Source organism: Trachymyrmex cornetzi, unplaced genomic scaffold (genome assembly GCF_001594075.2).
Source record: "Trachymyrmex cornetzi isolate Tcor2-1 unplaced genomic scaffold, Tcor1.1 scaffold685, whole genome shotgun sequence".
Lineage (NCBI taxonomy): Eukaryota > Metazoa > Arthropoda > Insecta > Hymenoptera > Formicidae > Trachymyrmex > Trachymyrmex cornetzi.
In genome coordinates, this window is record NW_017300009.1 from 84,933 (window position 1) to 99,017 (window position 14,085).

Sequence of the window (14,085 nt, forward strand, 5' to 3'; positions counted from 1 at the left end):
TTTTTACTTTTTTCTTTAATAACTTAATAATGGTTGGATTATTTATATAGAATCCACTTTCAATTTATTTGGTCGCCTGATCTGTTAACCTGGTGTCTATATAAATGAAGCGGAATGATTAGGCACTCTCCTATCAAATCATTTAAGAATTTGATTGTATATGGATCAGATACATTGAGGATGGCTCGAATGTAAGCCGAAACGTCTGGTTTTTTTTATACTTAATAAATCTTTTGCTCGCACGAATTACAGCGATATAACTCTCAGTTGCCTGTTTCTTTGTTTATATTTTGACCTTCTCGAGAGTTTATTTGTATTTCTTATATTCAATATAAAAATTTTGATAACTACCAATAAACGAGAAAAAGAGATGTTAGAATAAAAATAATTTTTAATTATGGTTAATACATAAAAATAATTTCGCAAACGTTCTGCTAACTCTTTGAAGCATACATTTTTCTTTACGTAGAATTCAGTTAAAATTTGTTACTCAGGGGGTTTTCGGGGTCGCTGATTACGAATCTGACCTCAGATTTTCGAAATTCAAAATGGCGGATCCAAGATGGCGGACAAAAAATTTAAAAACTTTTGACTTCGCGGATTTGTAATAAACGATTCGAAAAATCTGCTTGACCTCATTTTACAGCCCCAGAACTAATTTTTTAATTTTTTGTCCGCCATCTTGAATCCGCCATTCTGAATTTTGAAAATTTGAGGCCAGATTCGTAATCAACGACCCAAAAAACCTCCCGTACATTATTTTCGGCTATTGTTGATTAGTCACAATCATATTTATTGTTAAAAAAGGATGAATTTTTCCAGTCTGTTTATTTATAAAATACATTTCGTCAACAATAGGAATGTTTTCACGGTTTTTTTATAACAACTGATGTTCTAAAAAACCGATAATGTCCTTTTCATTGTAGTAATATGTAAGAAACTGTGTGAAAAACATAAAAAACTGAAATTAAAAAGGCGTGATATATATGTCACACTGTGCCGCAAAGGGTTAAGAAGTAATTTTACAAAATAACAAAAACAACCTAAATGTAGGCTAATGAGAGTCAGTGCGAGCGAAGGTGCGCAATAAATATTCACAAATAAAATTTGTTACTTCATGTGATGTGTTGATCTCATCTTTATTTGAAATATTGACTTCTTGAACGTTTCAATTCTCTTTAGAATCTTCATCAGCAAACTTCTTAAACTAAACTAGATTTCACAATCGTCCGATGTAGAGTCACTCGCAGGTTGTAATTTTACAAGTTGATGTTAATTTTAAGTCTACAGATTATTTGATAATGCAGACTGAAATATATCGAGAAGCAGTCTTTCGATCATCGATTAATCTATATTCTTCTGTTCTCTATGTATTTATTGTTGTTTTCGAGATTCGATGCTTGATGTTCGTTTAATTTAAATTTTGTTGTGTGTGTATGATTACCTCGTTTTAGATAATAAAGCATATATTCTGATCTCTACAGTAAAACCTGTGTAAATCACTAAAATAATTCAATAGTTTTAACTCACAAAGTCTTCATCAGTACCGTGTATAAATACAATTAAATTAAATAAATCTATAATTAATACAATTAAATTAAGTAAACCTAATTAAATAAATTAAATAAATCTACAGTCTAATATGTCGAAATGAGATAACATTATAAAAATATCATTCGTCCTCTTCAAGATTATTACAATCAAAGTAGTTGTATTGTCATAACATGTCCATAAAAATATAAAACAGTCAAAATATAATAGCTCAAACTAAATCCTCGTTTGACAGCGAGAATCGTGTTAGTTCTTTGTGTGTAATATGAGTCAAGATATAAAATTGTTCTAAATCAAATTAATTTATCAATTATGAAAGTCATCGAAAAACTATTATAAGAAATAAAATATTGATTGATCTTAACATAGTGTAGTTAATGAAAATGATCTAATAATAATAATCAATAATAATAAATTAAATAATATTTGATAATCGTAAATTATCGTATAATCGAAAATCCTAAATCGAAAATCGTAATCGTATAATTGTAAATTATCGATAATCGTATATTTGATAATCGTATCTGTGATGTAGTAATACTTCAAATATGACTGACATGGAAAGTTTACAACTGTTCGGAACCGATTTGATTCTCGATGAATTATGTTGTAAAACACAAAAATCTAAGAGACATGTATTTTTTTACACGTGCGCTAACTCATGTTTAAGGAGTGAAACACTCCTTTGAAAAAAAACGATATTTTTCTTTCGAGACAAATATCATCGGAAGTATAAAAGATAGAAAAACATTTTTTAAACAAAAGTAGTACGGTTTCAAGAGTACTTTAAAGTTATAAAGAAAAAAAAGTTCTTCTTATTCTTTTGTTTAACAAAAAATAGTAATAAAAATTTTTTTAATCACGCTATAATTTAGTGTGTGTGTGTGTGTGTGTGCTAATTATGTATTTTTAACGTACCCTAGTTTCAATTTCGATGCGCTACCCTTTACGCAAAAAAATCACATTTGTGGAAAACAACCTCTACACCATACATGTCTTTTTTACTGTAAAACCAATCACCAGAATTTCATGAAACTCATGATTTTTAAAATATCATGATTTTTTTCAAATGTGATTTTTTTGCGTAAAGGGTAGCGTACCGAAATTGAAACTAGGGTATGCTAAAAACACATAATTAGCACTAAATTATAGCGTGATTTTTTTTTATTACTATTTTTAATACTTTTCTCTTGTGCGATACACGTTTTGGAGTTGTTTCAGGCATGAAGGGTAGCGCACCAAAATTAAAACTAGAGTATGTTAAAAGTACATAATTAGCACTAAATTATAGCGTGAATGTTTTTTTGTGCATCTTTATTATTTTTAGTACTTTTCTCTTGTGCGATGCATGTTTTAGGTTGTTTCAGGCGTGAAAGATAGCGCATCGAAATTGAAATTAGGGTATGTTAAAAGCACATAATTAGCACTAAATTATAGCGTGATTTTTTTGTTATTATTAGAGGAAGGTCACCGATACCAACATACCACTTTGTTTTTAGACAAATATTTCTTAAACAAAAGGTAAAAATACAACTTCAAAAACATAAATACAAAGTAAAAGGTGTCTTCTATCAGATAGTATAAGCAATTTTTATAATACTGTTAGCAATTTTGCAATAATTAAGTTTTTCGTAAGTTATGCAAAAATGAGCGTCTAACAAAATGGGCTCCAAAACTGACACAGTAGGCAGTAATGCTACGCATTCCTATTTTTTCTTTTACAGGAATTATCTGTATAAAGTACCTATAAGTGAATGTATATAAGATTTTTCAGAATCATTTTACTTCGTTATGAAACACATTTTTATTGAATTATATGCATATTTACTTTATGCTGTTCTGCAAAATGCAAATATCTAACGCGATAGTTTTTCTAGAGTTGTTCCATATATGCACGATTGCCTTCAGCTCCAATAGACTTATTTGACACTATAAAGCAACATTATAAAGATTAAGTTAGCTCATGGTCTGTTTTACGGACAAGTGTGTCGGTTTACGCTGCACCCCAATTTTAAATTAAAAATCGTATTATGAATAGACTAAGAGGAAAAATAATATAAATAAAACTTATTTCGGAAACTACAAGTATTTAAAATGACGTAATATTATCAATAATATAGTGACTATTATTTAAACCTCACAATTTGCAAAAGAAAATCGTAAGAATTTTATTTTCGCATTTGTAGAATTCGTTTTTAGTTGATTTGATATAGAAATAAGCCACAAACCTACGAATTATGAGTTTGTACTTCTTTAATTAGCTAAACAGATCATGATTTTATTAGTATTAATAAAGTGCAATAGTTAGTTTCTGAAAAATAAGGGGTGTCACTTTAGGAGACCTATGTCAGTATCGGCGACTTTCTTCTATTTTTTTAATGTACATTCTAATTTTATTAAAAGCCAGCAAAAAAATGAAATTTTATCGTTTTATCTCGTATAGTGGTTTTGTGTACAAATAATTTCTTTAATCTCCTCTTAATAATATTAAAGATGAAGCCTAAAGAATAACCGTTTTTCAAAAGCATATTGATGTGCATAAATATTTTTTTCATAAAACAGAGGAAGAGATAATAAGATAGCATGGTCTACTAGATCATAGATGGTATCTATTTTTTGGCTCTTTGGATGGTTAGAGTAAAACGATAAGTATTTATTATCCAGAGAAAGTTTTTTTGTGTTATCAATTTGTAATGATCTTATTATCATTGCCTAAATAGCAAAATTAGTCGAAAATACGTTCAATCGACCTCCAGACAGGTCCGAAAATATATTAGATCTGACCTAATGAACGTCAAATTTACGTCGATCTGATGTAAGTGGGGAATGAAAAGACGGTAATTTAATATTATTAATTAGGTAATGGAAGGCATGCCCAATAGGTCATAGTTCGATTTGGTCAAATGGACTAGAAGGAGATCAAGTATTTTGGTAATATTTTGGTAATTTCATACTAATTGTGTTCTAAATTAGACTTAATTACGACATCTTGCAGTCTCCTTAACGCGGATGATCTTGTTTCTTTTTTTTCGAGAACATACGCGAGTGACAACGCTGCATAATGTATTCCATGATTCTATACGTAAAGATGAAGGGAAACAGTCATCAAATGTGATATTTGTATAAGCAGTACCGTCATTAGTTCAGTTTCTAAATTGATTATCGCGTGACATATGACGTAAATACAAGTGCGAATGAAAATTTTCCGTATAGATTTTTATTTTAAATCATTAAAATGAACGCGCCATAAAAAGAGAAGCTTTTGAAATATTATTACTTTATTATTAATTATTTGTTAATTTTATATTTAACATTTAGCAAATTAATAGAATTGTTCCCTGATTTGTTGGTTGGAAATGATTAAAAATATTGCTTACTTTCTATAATAGAAGAAATAGAAAATGTGAAATAAATGATTTTAAGAATATAGAATTATGTAGATAATATAATATATTATAGGACCATATATGTGATAACACAAACTATAGAAATCAAAGCCTTAAACGGTCTAGCTGGATCTTAATGCTTGTATGATTCTTATGTGAATTTATATACTACGTATGCAGTCCCCAGAAACGCGCGCCGAAATGATTTTTCGGTCTTGAAACGCTAACTCTATTAAACTACCGCAGTAATATCACGAGTTAAATTGATTGGCAATTTAACAAATTTTTGATGCTTATTCGCATCTTCGAAACGATCTTAATAATGATGAATAACATTAAAATCTGTAAATAATTAATTCTTATTGCAAAAAATATTACCTCGGCTGGAAGTCGAACCCGGATCTCTTGCATACCGTACGAGCGTCCTAAGCCTTTAGACTGCCAAGGTCTTAGTAATATTCTTCACAATAATTGGCATTATTTACAGATTTTAATATGTTATTCATCATTATTAAGATCGTTTCGAAGATGCGAATAAGCATCAAAAATTTGTTAAATTGCCAGTCAATTTAACTCGTGATATTACTGCGGTAGTTTAATAGAGTTAGCGTTTCAAGACCGAAAAATCATTTCGGCGCGCGTTTCTACATACGTAGTATATAAATTCACATAAGAATCATACAAGCATTAAGATCCAGCTAGACCGTTTTAGAATTATATAGATTATAGTTGTTCTTCTATGGCGATGATAACATCATAACGTATTTAACACTTTTAGATCTAATAGTCAAATATACTTATATTTTCGACCTATAAGTTGAATTTCTCTATTAGGAAGACTAAATGCCCAAATATTTTTACTTTGTGGGTAAATTTACCTTTTTAGGGCATTTCGACTTTTAAGTTAATAGATTTTCAAGACATTTTTGTGACTAATAGATAATTTCGACCAATATCCAACTTATAAGTCCAAAATCGTTATTTTGGTTAAATTGATTTCAAAGTTGAAATCGGCGCCATTTGATATATCGATCAAACTGTGTTCGAGTGTGTTATACTGTGTCGATTGGCCAGAATTGATGCTGAGAGCTATTAAACGGTGACATGCCGTCGATATTAAATACTAACGATATTGTCAGTGGTTGGGAAATATCACAAATCGAAAGAGTTGATAATAAATTTGATTTAATTCCATTATACCAAAATTTCCCTGTTACCATTTCAATAATATCGGTGAATAAAGGAATTTTTAAAAGAGTTCTTACATCTTTTGGTAGCTTTGTCATACCGTGCGATCTCAATATCTTTAACAAGTTAGTGACAGAAGCCAGAGTCAATCTGTGTGCCCAATCTGACAGTTCATTTAATAATGACAATTTAGCATTCATTAATTGCTCTTGATTAGCATCTATGTCATCTTGTTCAAGAATCGAGTCAAATTCCTTATCATTAGCTAATACATTATGGTCATCATTTGCTGTTGATAGTTCTGTCAAATTTACTAACTGATCATTGACACTGGCACTTGCATAACTTGTAATATTATCAGTGTGTGCATTTTCACGTATACCTTCATTGTTATTGCTTTTATTTTTTCTTAATTTTCTGTAATAACTTGACGTCAACCAATATGGTCTATACTTTGTTCGCTCTGGCATTCTTTTTCTGATTTAATTGTTTCTATACTATTTGCAGCTACACGCCTATATTATATGTAAATCAGTCAAGAGTGTACTATGTGAAGTAGAAGGCTCAATTGACATACAGGATTATATAGACTTTTAGGGCAAGACTGGTTCAATTTACTTTGAAGTTAATTTTATTGGTCATTTAGATCCAGTGTTGACTAAATTTACCTAATAGGTAACTTTCCTTGATAATCTCGATTTCGAAGTTAGCAGTGACATTATTAAAATATCAACGAACGTCTTTAAGTCAATAATTACCTAATTTTGACAACTTGAAAGTCTATTCGATTTTAAAGGCATAAATCCAGTTCGATATTAGGTAATTTATGACCTCAGAAACTTATTAATTATTGCCAGACTCTGAGAGAATTTACTAGATCAAAATTAAGTAATTTTTTACCTATCAAGAACACCTCAAACGCAAATGGACTTTGAAAACATTAATATGTTGAAATTAGGTAATTTTCCATCTGCAAAGAAAACCTCAAATACAATTTCATTTTTAGGACATATTTTAAGTCGAAATTTGGTCATTCTTGTCTTAATTAGTGCAATTTTACTTTGGCTTGGTTAAGATATCCTATTTTGCTGCTTGATAATTAAAGAAATATCGAGAAAATTAATGCAACGGTTCTCTATTTCCATCGTGAACATCAGTCTTTCACGATAATTATTAAATTTATTGAGAATATCATTAAGTTTGTCTTTATGAACCACTAATAAAATGTCATCGACATATCCGAAATATAATGATAGATCCAGTGTGCTCAAGACACTTTCCTCTAAATCTTGACTATATCGGCTGTGATTGGCGACGAAGAGGAGTCCAAAGGTCTGTTTATAAGTAACGTTATTAAAAGTAAAATAGGTAGATGAAAGAACAAATTTAATTGCAAATAGAAATTCTTCTTTTGATAATCTAGTGGAACACTTAATGAGCTCCCACCTTTTTTCAATACTAACCATAGCCAGATCCAAAGAAACGTTAATAAAAAGAGATGACATTAAGTGAAATAAGCACATCATTCTCATCCACAACCACACCTAAAAGTTTGTTAGCTAATTCAAAACTATTGTTTACAAAACCCCTCGCCTTAGGAATGCTACCCGAGATTTTTTTAAATCAGTAATACTTTTAATAAATCAATTTAATAAAACAAATTGACAATAATAAATTAGAAGGGCTACGGGCCAGATCTATATCTACAGCCCTTCAGACCTAAGGAGATCCTTGACCTCACATACAAATCAGATAAATCGTTTAATATTTAAAAAGTAAAAATAATCATTGCAAACATAAACATTATAAACGTTATAAACATCTGGTTTGTTTATAATGTTTATAATGTTTATGTTTGCAATGATTATTTTTACTTTTTAAATATTAAACGATTTATCTGGCTTGTAGCTCTTCTAATTTATTATTGTTGATTTTATTCATATTAAGTCGTATTATTAATTTGTATCTTAACCCTTTGGCCTACAACCATTTCTTCTTCTTCTTTAATTATGGCTCCCCCCCCCCAACAAAAAAAAATAGGAGGTCGATACGGCCTGATCACGTTTATGATTGTTTTCAGTATATCAAAAATGATGCAACACCCGCGAAAATGGCGAAGTCCGCTCGGACACCGGGCGTCTGCGTCTACATCGTCACGCCGCAAGGACGCGCGTCAGGACGACAGAACGGGTCGTCCAAGACCGCGGGATAATTATATGCGATTCAATGCTCGGTCAAAGTCGGCAACACTCTCAAAAATATATAAAGCAATAACACCCGAGACGAGGCGCATTCACCACGAGCGAGTGGTTTATCAGAACTGGGCCTACAACCACGAGTGAGACTCGTGGTAAGGAATTTGGTCCATAAACAATAAGCACGAATCAGACTCCTCACCACGAGTCTCACTTACCAAATTCCTTACCACGAGTCTCACTCGTGATTGTAGGCCAAAGGGTTAATAAATCAATTTCAATTACATTTTATTAATTACAATCGTGTGTTAACAACAAATAAATCATACCAACGAATATACGTACCGTATTTAAGGTTAACACCTTCTTTGCATACAATTTTCCATCTTTCAATCATTTCCGTTTCCTTGGGAAATGATAAATAACTGATTTTTTGTCTTTTCGTTCTCCACGAATTATTTTTACAATTTCGTACTACACACGACGGCATCGTAAGGGTATGAGCACAAGGATTGCCGTAAGCCCATGACACATGATGGAATTATAGAAGGTGATAGAAGGTGTGTCGTTGCACATAATGGCAGCAGAGAGTGGGGGGACATATTTTGTCAACCAATCACGTAGGGCCCATTCTATACGCGTGGAATTCAATCGTTCACAGCAGATGATTAATAAAAACAGTATTAGAAGTTAAAATAACAATGAAATCTTTATTTCAACCTATTAAAATGTAAAATATTACAAACTGTAACAATATTACTGATTAGAAATACGATTGCACATATTTTTTATTTTTCTTTGTTTTCTTACATTATTTATTTTTATTTGCATATTTATATTGCGCAACCTAATATACGATCTGGAGCTCTATTCTTGAAAAGGAACGTATACGAAAGTCTAGGGAAATACTATAGTATACGTAACGTATACTGTAGCATTTCCCTAGACTTTCGTATACGTTTCTTTTCAAGAATAGAGCCCCTGGTTCGCACCAAACATGCGATAACCTCCGTCGGAAATTTGTACTCAAGTTTCAGACCTTCTTTCGCGGTTAATGTATCAAAAATGTTGTCCTGTATATTAAAAAAGTCTCCGTGAAATAATTGAAATTCAGTATCCATGATTTTTTTGCTGCTTCCATGAAATCATTGGAAGGAACGATACAATTTCCACGCGAAATACGTGAAATCCAGTCAGTTTTACATGATAATTGATCACACGGTCGATCTGTTATAATAAAACGCTAAATACGCAGTGCCCCGAAATAAACACAGTCATATTGGATTTTAATCGAATGAGCCCCCCATGATTGGTTGTCCACTCCCCACTACTTTTAGACTACTGCGCATCCACGGGAACGACACACCTTCTATGATTCCACCATGATGACACATACAAGACAGTCCAGGGTACCTATCATAGAATAAGTCGGAATGGATTACGATCGGAATTATTCCGCTTTCCCTAGAAAACACAATAGAAATCTAGGGAATAATTGAATATTTCTGATCGGAATCGATTCCGACTTGGACCGCGGTCCGATTCACGCTCACAACGCTTAAAAATCATTTCATCCTTGTTGTTTGTTAAATGTTAAACGAAGACAAACGATGCTCATGAGCGTTGTCAGCATGAATCGGACCACAGCCTTGTTCTATGATAGGTACCATGGGGGTGGCACCCAGTTGGACACGGCTCAATTGGACACGAGCCACTCACAGCGCTTGAAACTACAAAGCTCCTAAGCACCGGTCGCTGTGATTGGTGGTGTCTAATCGAGACGTGGTCAATCGGGATCACCTCGTACCATGGTATAGTAGAATTATACAAGGTGTGTCGTTCCCGTGGATGCGCAGTAGCCTAAAAGTAGTGGGGAGTGGACAACCAATCATGGGGGGCCCATTCGATTCAAATCCAATATGGCTGTGTTTATTTCGGGGCGCTGCGTGTTATTATGACAGATCGACCGTGTGATCAATTATCGTGTAAAACTGTAAGTAATAAACAATATTTTTGTAAGTAATAAACTGTAAGTAATAAACAATATTTTTGATATATTAACCGCGAAAGTAGGTCTGAAACTTGAATACAAATTTCCGATGGAGGTAATCGCATGTTTGGTGCAAACCAGATCGTATATTAGGTTGCGCAATGTAAATATGCAAATAAAAATAAATAATATAATAAGAAAACAAAGAAAAACAAAAAAAAATGTGCAATCGTATTTCTAATCAGTAATATTGTTACAGTTTGTAATATTTTATATTTTAATAGGTTAAAATAAAGATTTCATTGTTATTTTAACTTCTAATACTGTTTTTATTAATCATCTCCTGTGAACGTTTGAATTCCACGCGTATAGAATGGGCCCTATGTGATTGGTTGACAAAATATGTTCCCCCACTCTCTGCCGCCATTATGCGCAACGACACACCTTGTATAATTCCACCATGCAAGATAGGCCGGTATTCATAATCAAGTCTTATTTCAAGACCGTCTTAAATAATGTCTTAAGACGCCAATGTAGCCTTCTGATTGGTGCGTGACTTCTTAAAACCGTACTTAAGACGGTCTTGAATATAAGATCTGACTATGAATACCGGCCATAGTGACGTTTACACAGCTCAATTTACGCCGAAGTTATAACTACTGACGTTAGATGCCGTGTAAACGCTATTTTTAAGACGAAGTTATTACTTCGATGTAGTAACTAGTCATTTGAAGAAGAGATGTAACATCGACGTAAAAAGGACGTGTAAACGACGTCGGTGTTATAACTTCGACGTAAATCGAGCCGCGTAGATAAAAATAGAAACAAAAAAGCGCGAAAACTGGGAAACTAGATATTTTCTTAAATTAATGAGAGAACGTCAAGTATTGAAAAGTTTAGATGGAAAAAGATTTCGAGCAGAAGATATTTTTAATAACTTAGAATCGTTTATGAACGAAAAAGGTTACACTAAAACGTCAAAGCAAATGCAAACCAGGTTTAGAACACTGAGGCGTAAGTAAAAATATATTTTATAGGAAATAAAATTAATTTGTTAGGAATGCATGTGTGTGTGTGTGTGTGTGTGTGTGTGTGTGTGTGTGTGTGTGTGTGTGTGTGTGTGTGTGCTTTTGATTTATTGAACGATAATTTTGTATTGTAATATTATTTATCATTTTTAGTTCAATATAACAAAATCAAAAGACAAATGGGAAAAAGTGGATCTGGCAATTACATGTCCTTATTTCCGTATGCCGAAGAAATGAGTCAACTTTTGGATTTTCGTCCCATTGCCATACAGGATGAGATTGATCGCATAACCAAATAAAAGTTGCTATTGTCATCCAAAAATTTTCTAACCAGTCTTCGTCCTTAAAATGATCATTAACAATTCGGTCCCACCAATCCAAACTTCGTTCTTTCATCCATACTTTTCTTTTTTGTGAAAATTGTAATAAAGGTCCGAGATCAAGAAAATGATTTGATGGCGTTGAATTTAACAAGTGTCTTAATATCATTTCTTTCTGTTTCGATGTCTTCGCCGTTTAATTAAAAGATTTTGAATATGTAGTGTGGATTGGGGAGGGCTCCGATTGCACACATCGCATATTGCACACATATATCGCTGATTGGCCAATTTAAAAATAAAATAATCTCATTGGCAAAACAGTAAAAAATTACTAGGCACCAGTTGATATGAGTGGTGTGTACAATCAGAACTGTAGGCAAACGGGATTCTCCATGTGGATTGCATGATCATGGTTTTTACATTTAAATATACAGCAACAAACGAATGGATGTGTTCCATGTTTACTTCAATCACTTAAGGGGATGTTGGAGTCTTCTTTTTTACCGATAAAGCAAGCGTTTATGTTCCTTGCGCGGTTCTTCGAATTAGTTGCACAGAATAAAAATTCCTTCTCCACAATTGAAATATCCGTGCTAATGTACCTGCTCCTGATGTATTTTGTGTCCAAAACTGGGAAAAATAATAAATTACAGATTCCTGTATCTATGTGCTATCAGCTCACCAAACATTTACTTCGTGAACAAATGGTCGCGTTCAGCAGACTCAACTATTGTGGAGCGGATCCGTGAACGCTCGCTGCTATTGGATATCTAGAAGAATACACCAATAGCAGCGAGCGCTCACAGATCTGCTCCACAACAATTGAGTCTGCTGAACGCGACCAATTATATGCACGTTATATGCTCGACATTAGGGCAGGAGCACATGTAGAATAAATAGACGATTACAGTCGTATCTTTAGAATTAAGTTTTGACGCCTAAATAAAAAGATTAGCGCAAGGAACGAAATTATGTGTCTAGCGCATGAGAAATCGACGATGTATGACTGTTTAACCATGAAACCGAGCAGTATTTTAGTTGATCTCTTTCTAAGAGATGGCGTTGCAATATGTTAGATAAGGACAGATGAATACGTTTGAGTGAGACACGATATATAATAAGTATAAGAAATTAATGAAAGATGTCACTATTGTCGAATTTGGAATTTAAAAAAGTCTGTACTATCGACCTTGGTTAACTTCGACCGTCACTCCAGCATCCCCTTAATTGTGCCCAAAATTTATAACAACCTAAAATGTTAATTTCACTTTTTAGTTATATGTGTATTAATTTCATTTGACAAACAAATATTTAATGATTTCTAGACACATACTAGCTTAAAAATTCACTTTACTTGTAGACTTATTTCAGCTTTGTGGGAATAAGCGGCGGAACGTGTAAACGCAACTCACCTTAAGTAGAAATTATAACATCAACATTCCTAAACGTGTAAACGCGATTCGCTTAAGTAGGAGTTATAACATCGATGTTATAACTACGGCGTAAATCGAGCCGTGTAAACGTAGTCAGTGTTGTGAAGCCGGGAGCACATAGAAAAACGTAAGTCCGTAAGACGTAATCAGTAAGGAAATCGTTAACATTGGATTCGCTACTGGCCTTACGGTCTCTACTGTGATTGATCAATTCACTTACTGCTTGCGTGTCACGGCCTTACGTTCTTGTATGTGTTATGGGCTTTAGACGGGACGGATTCTAGCGCATTCAATGTAGGCTCAGTAACGTACCGATCACTAGTAAATAGGAGATTATTATTCGCCTGTGTAAAATTTTTTTAAAAATGTTAAAAATTTTAATATATTTGACATATTTTACATATGTATACATATATATAAAAATATATAATATATTTAATAGATTTTACGTATATATACGAATATATAAATATTAAAAACTTAATAATTTGCGTTTAATAATAAAATATTAGCTGAAAAACTAGAAGAAAGAGTAAAATAATTTTTATAAACAGTTTCTTAAATTAAAATATTTAATTTGGCAGAATTTCATAGAATACCAACATTTGTTGCAAGGGTAAGGGAAACTGTCAAAAACCTTAACAGTATTCATAAAATAAATATACATTTAATTATAAAATTGTTGATTTTGTGACGTACTTGAGATATAAAAAAAACAATAATATAAATATCAATTAATGAAGATTAAAATGCTCTAATTTTACGTTTCTTAATTGCTCCTTTTTCCATATTTAAATAAAATATACTTAAATTATACTTAAATTATACTTAAATATACTTAAATCTTTGACTATATACCTCTGGACTGCTAGTTACCCCCACTTTTCCTACCTTTTCCATAAAATAGAAAGAGAGGACCGTGTATCCAAGATCTCAGAGCCATCAGGTCCGGAAGTTGGCCAAATCAAGAACTAACTAGCTGCATTTTAAGTAA

The 14,085-nt window shown here is 32.4% G+C and overlaps 1 protein-coding gene across 1 annotated transcript in view; it reads right to left on the reverse strand.

Moving 5' to 3' along the window:
• LOC108767502 (uncharacterized) overlaps nt 1–8,845 on the reverse strand; it is a 13,696-nt gene extending 4,851 nt beyond the window's left edge. The window contains exon 1 of the mRNA XM_018517414.1: nt 8,666–8,845. Within this exon, the coding sequence (XP_018372916.1) occupies nt 8,666–8,810 (145 nt within the window). The 5' untranslated portion in view covers nt 8,811–8,845. The remainder of the gene's footprint in view (nt 1–8,665) is intronic.
• Between the last annotated feature and the right edge of the window lie 5,240 nt (nt 8,846–14,085).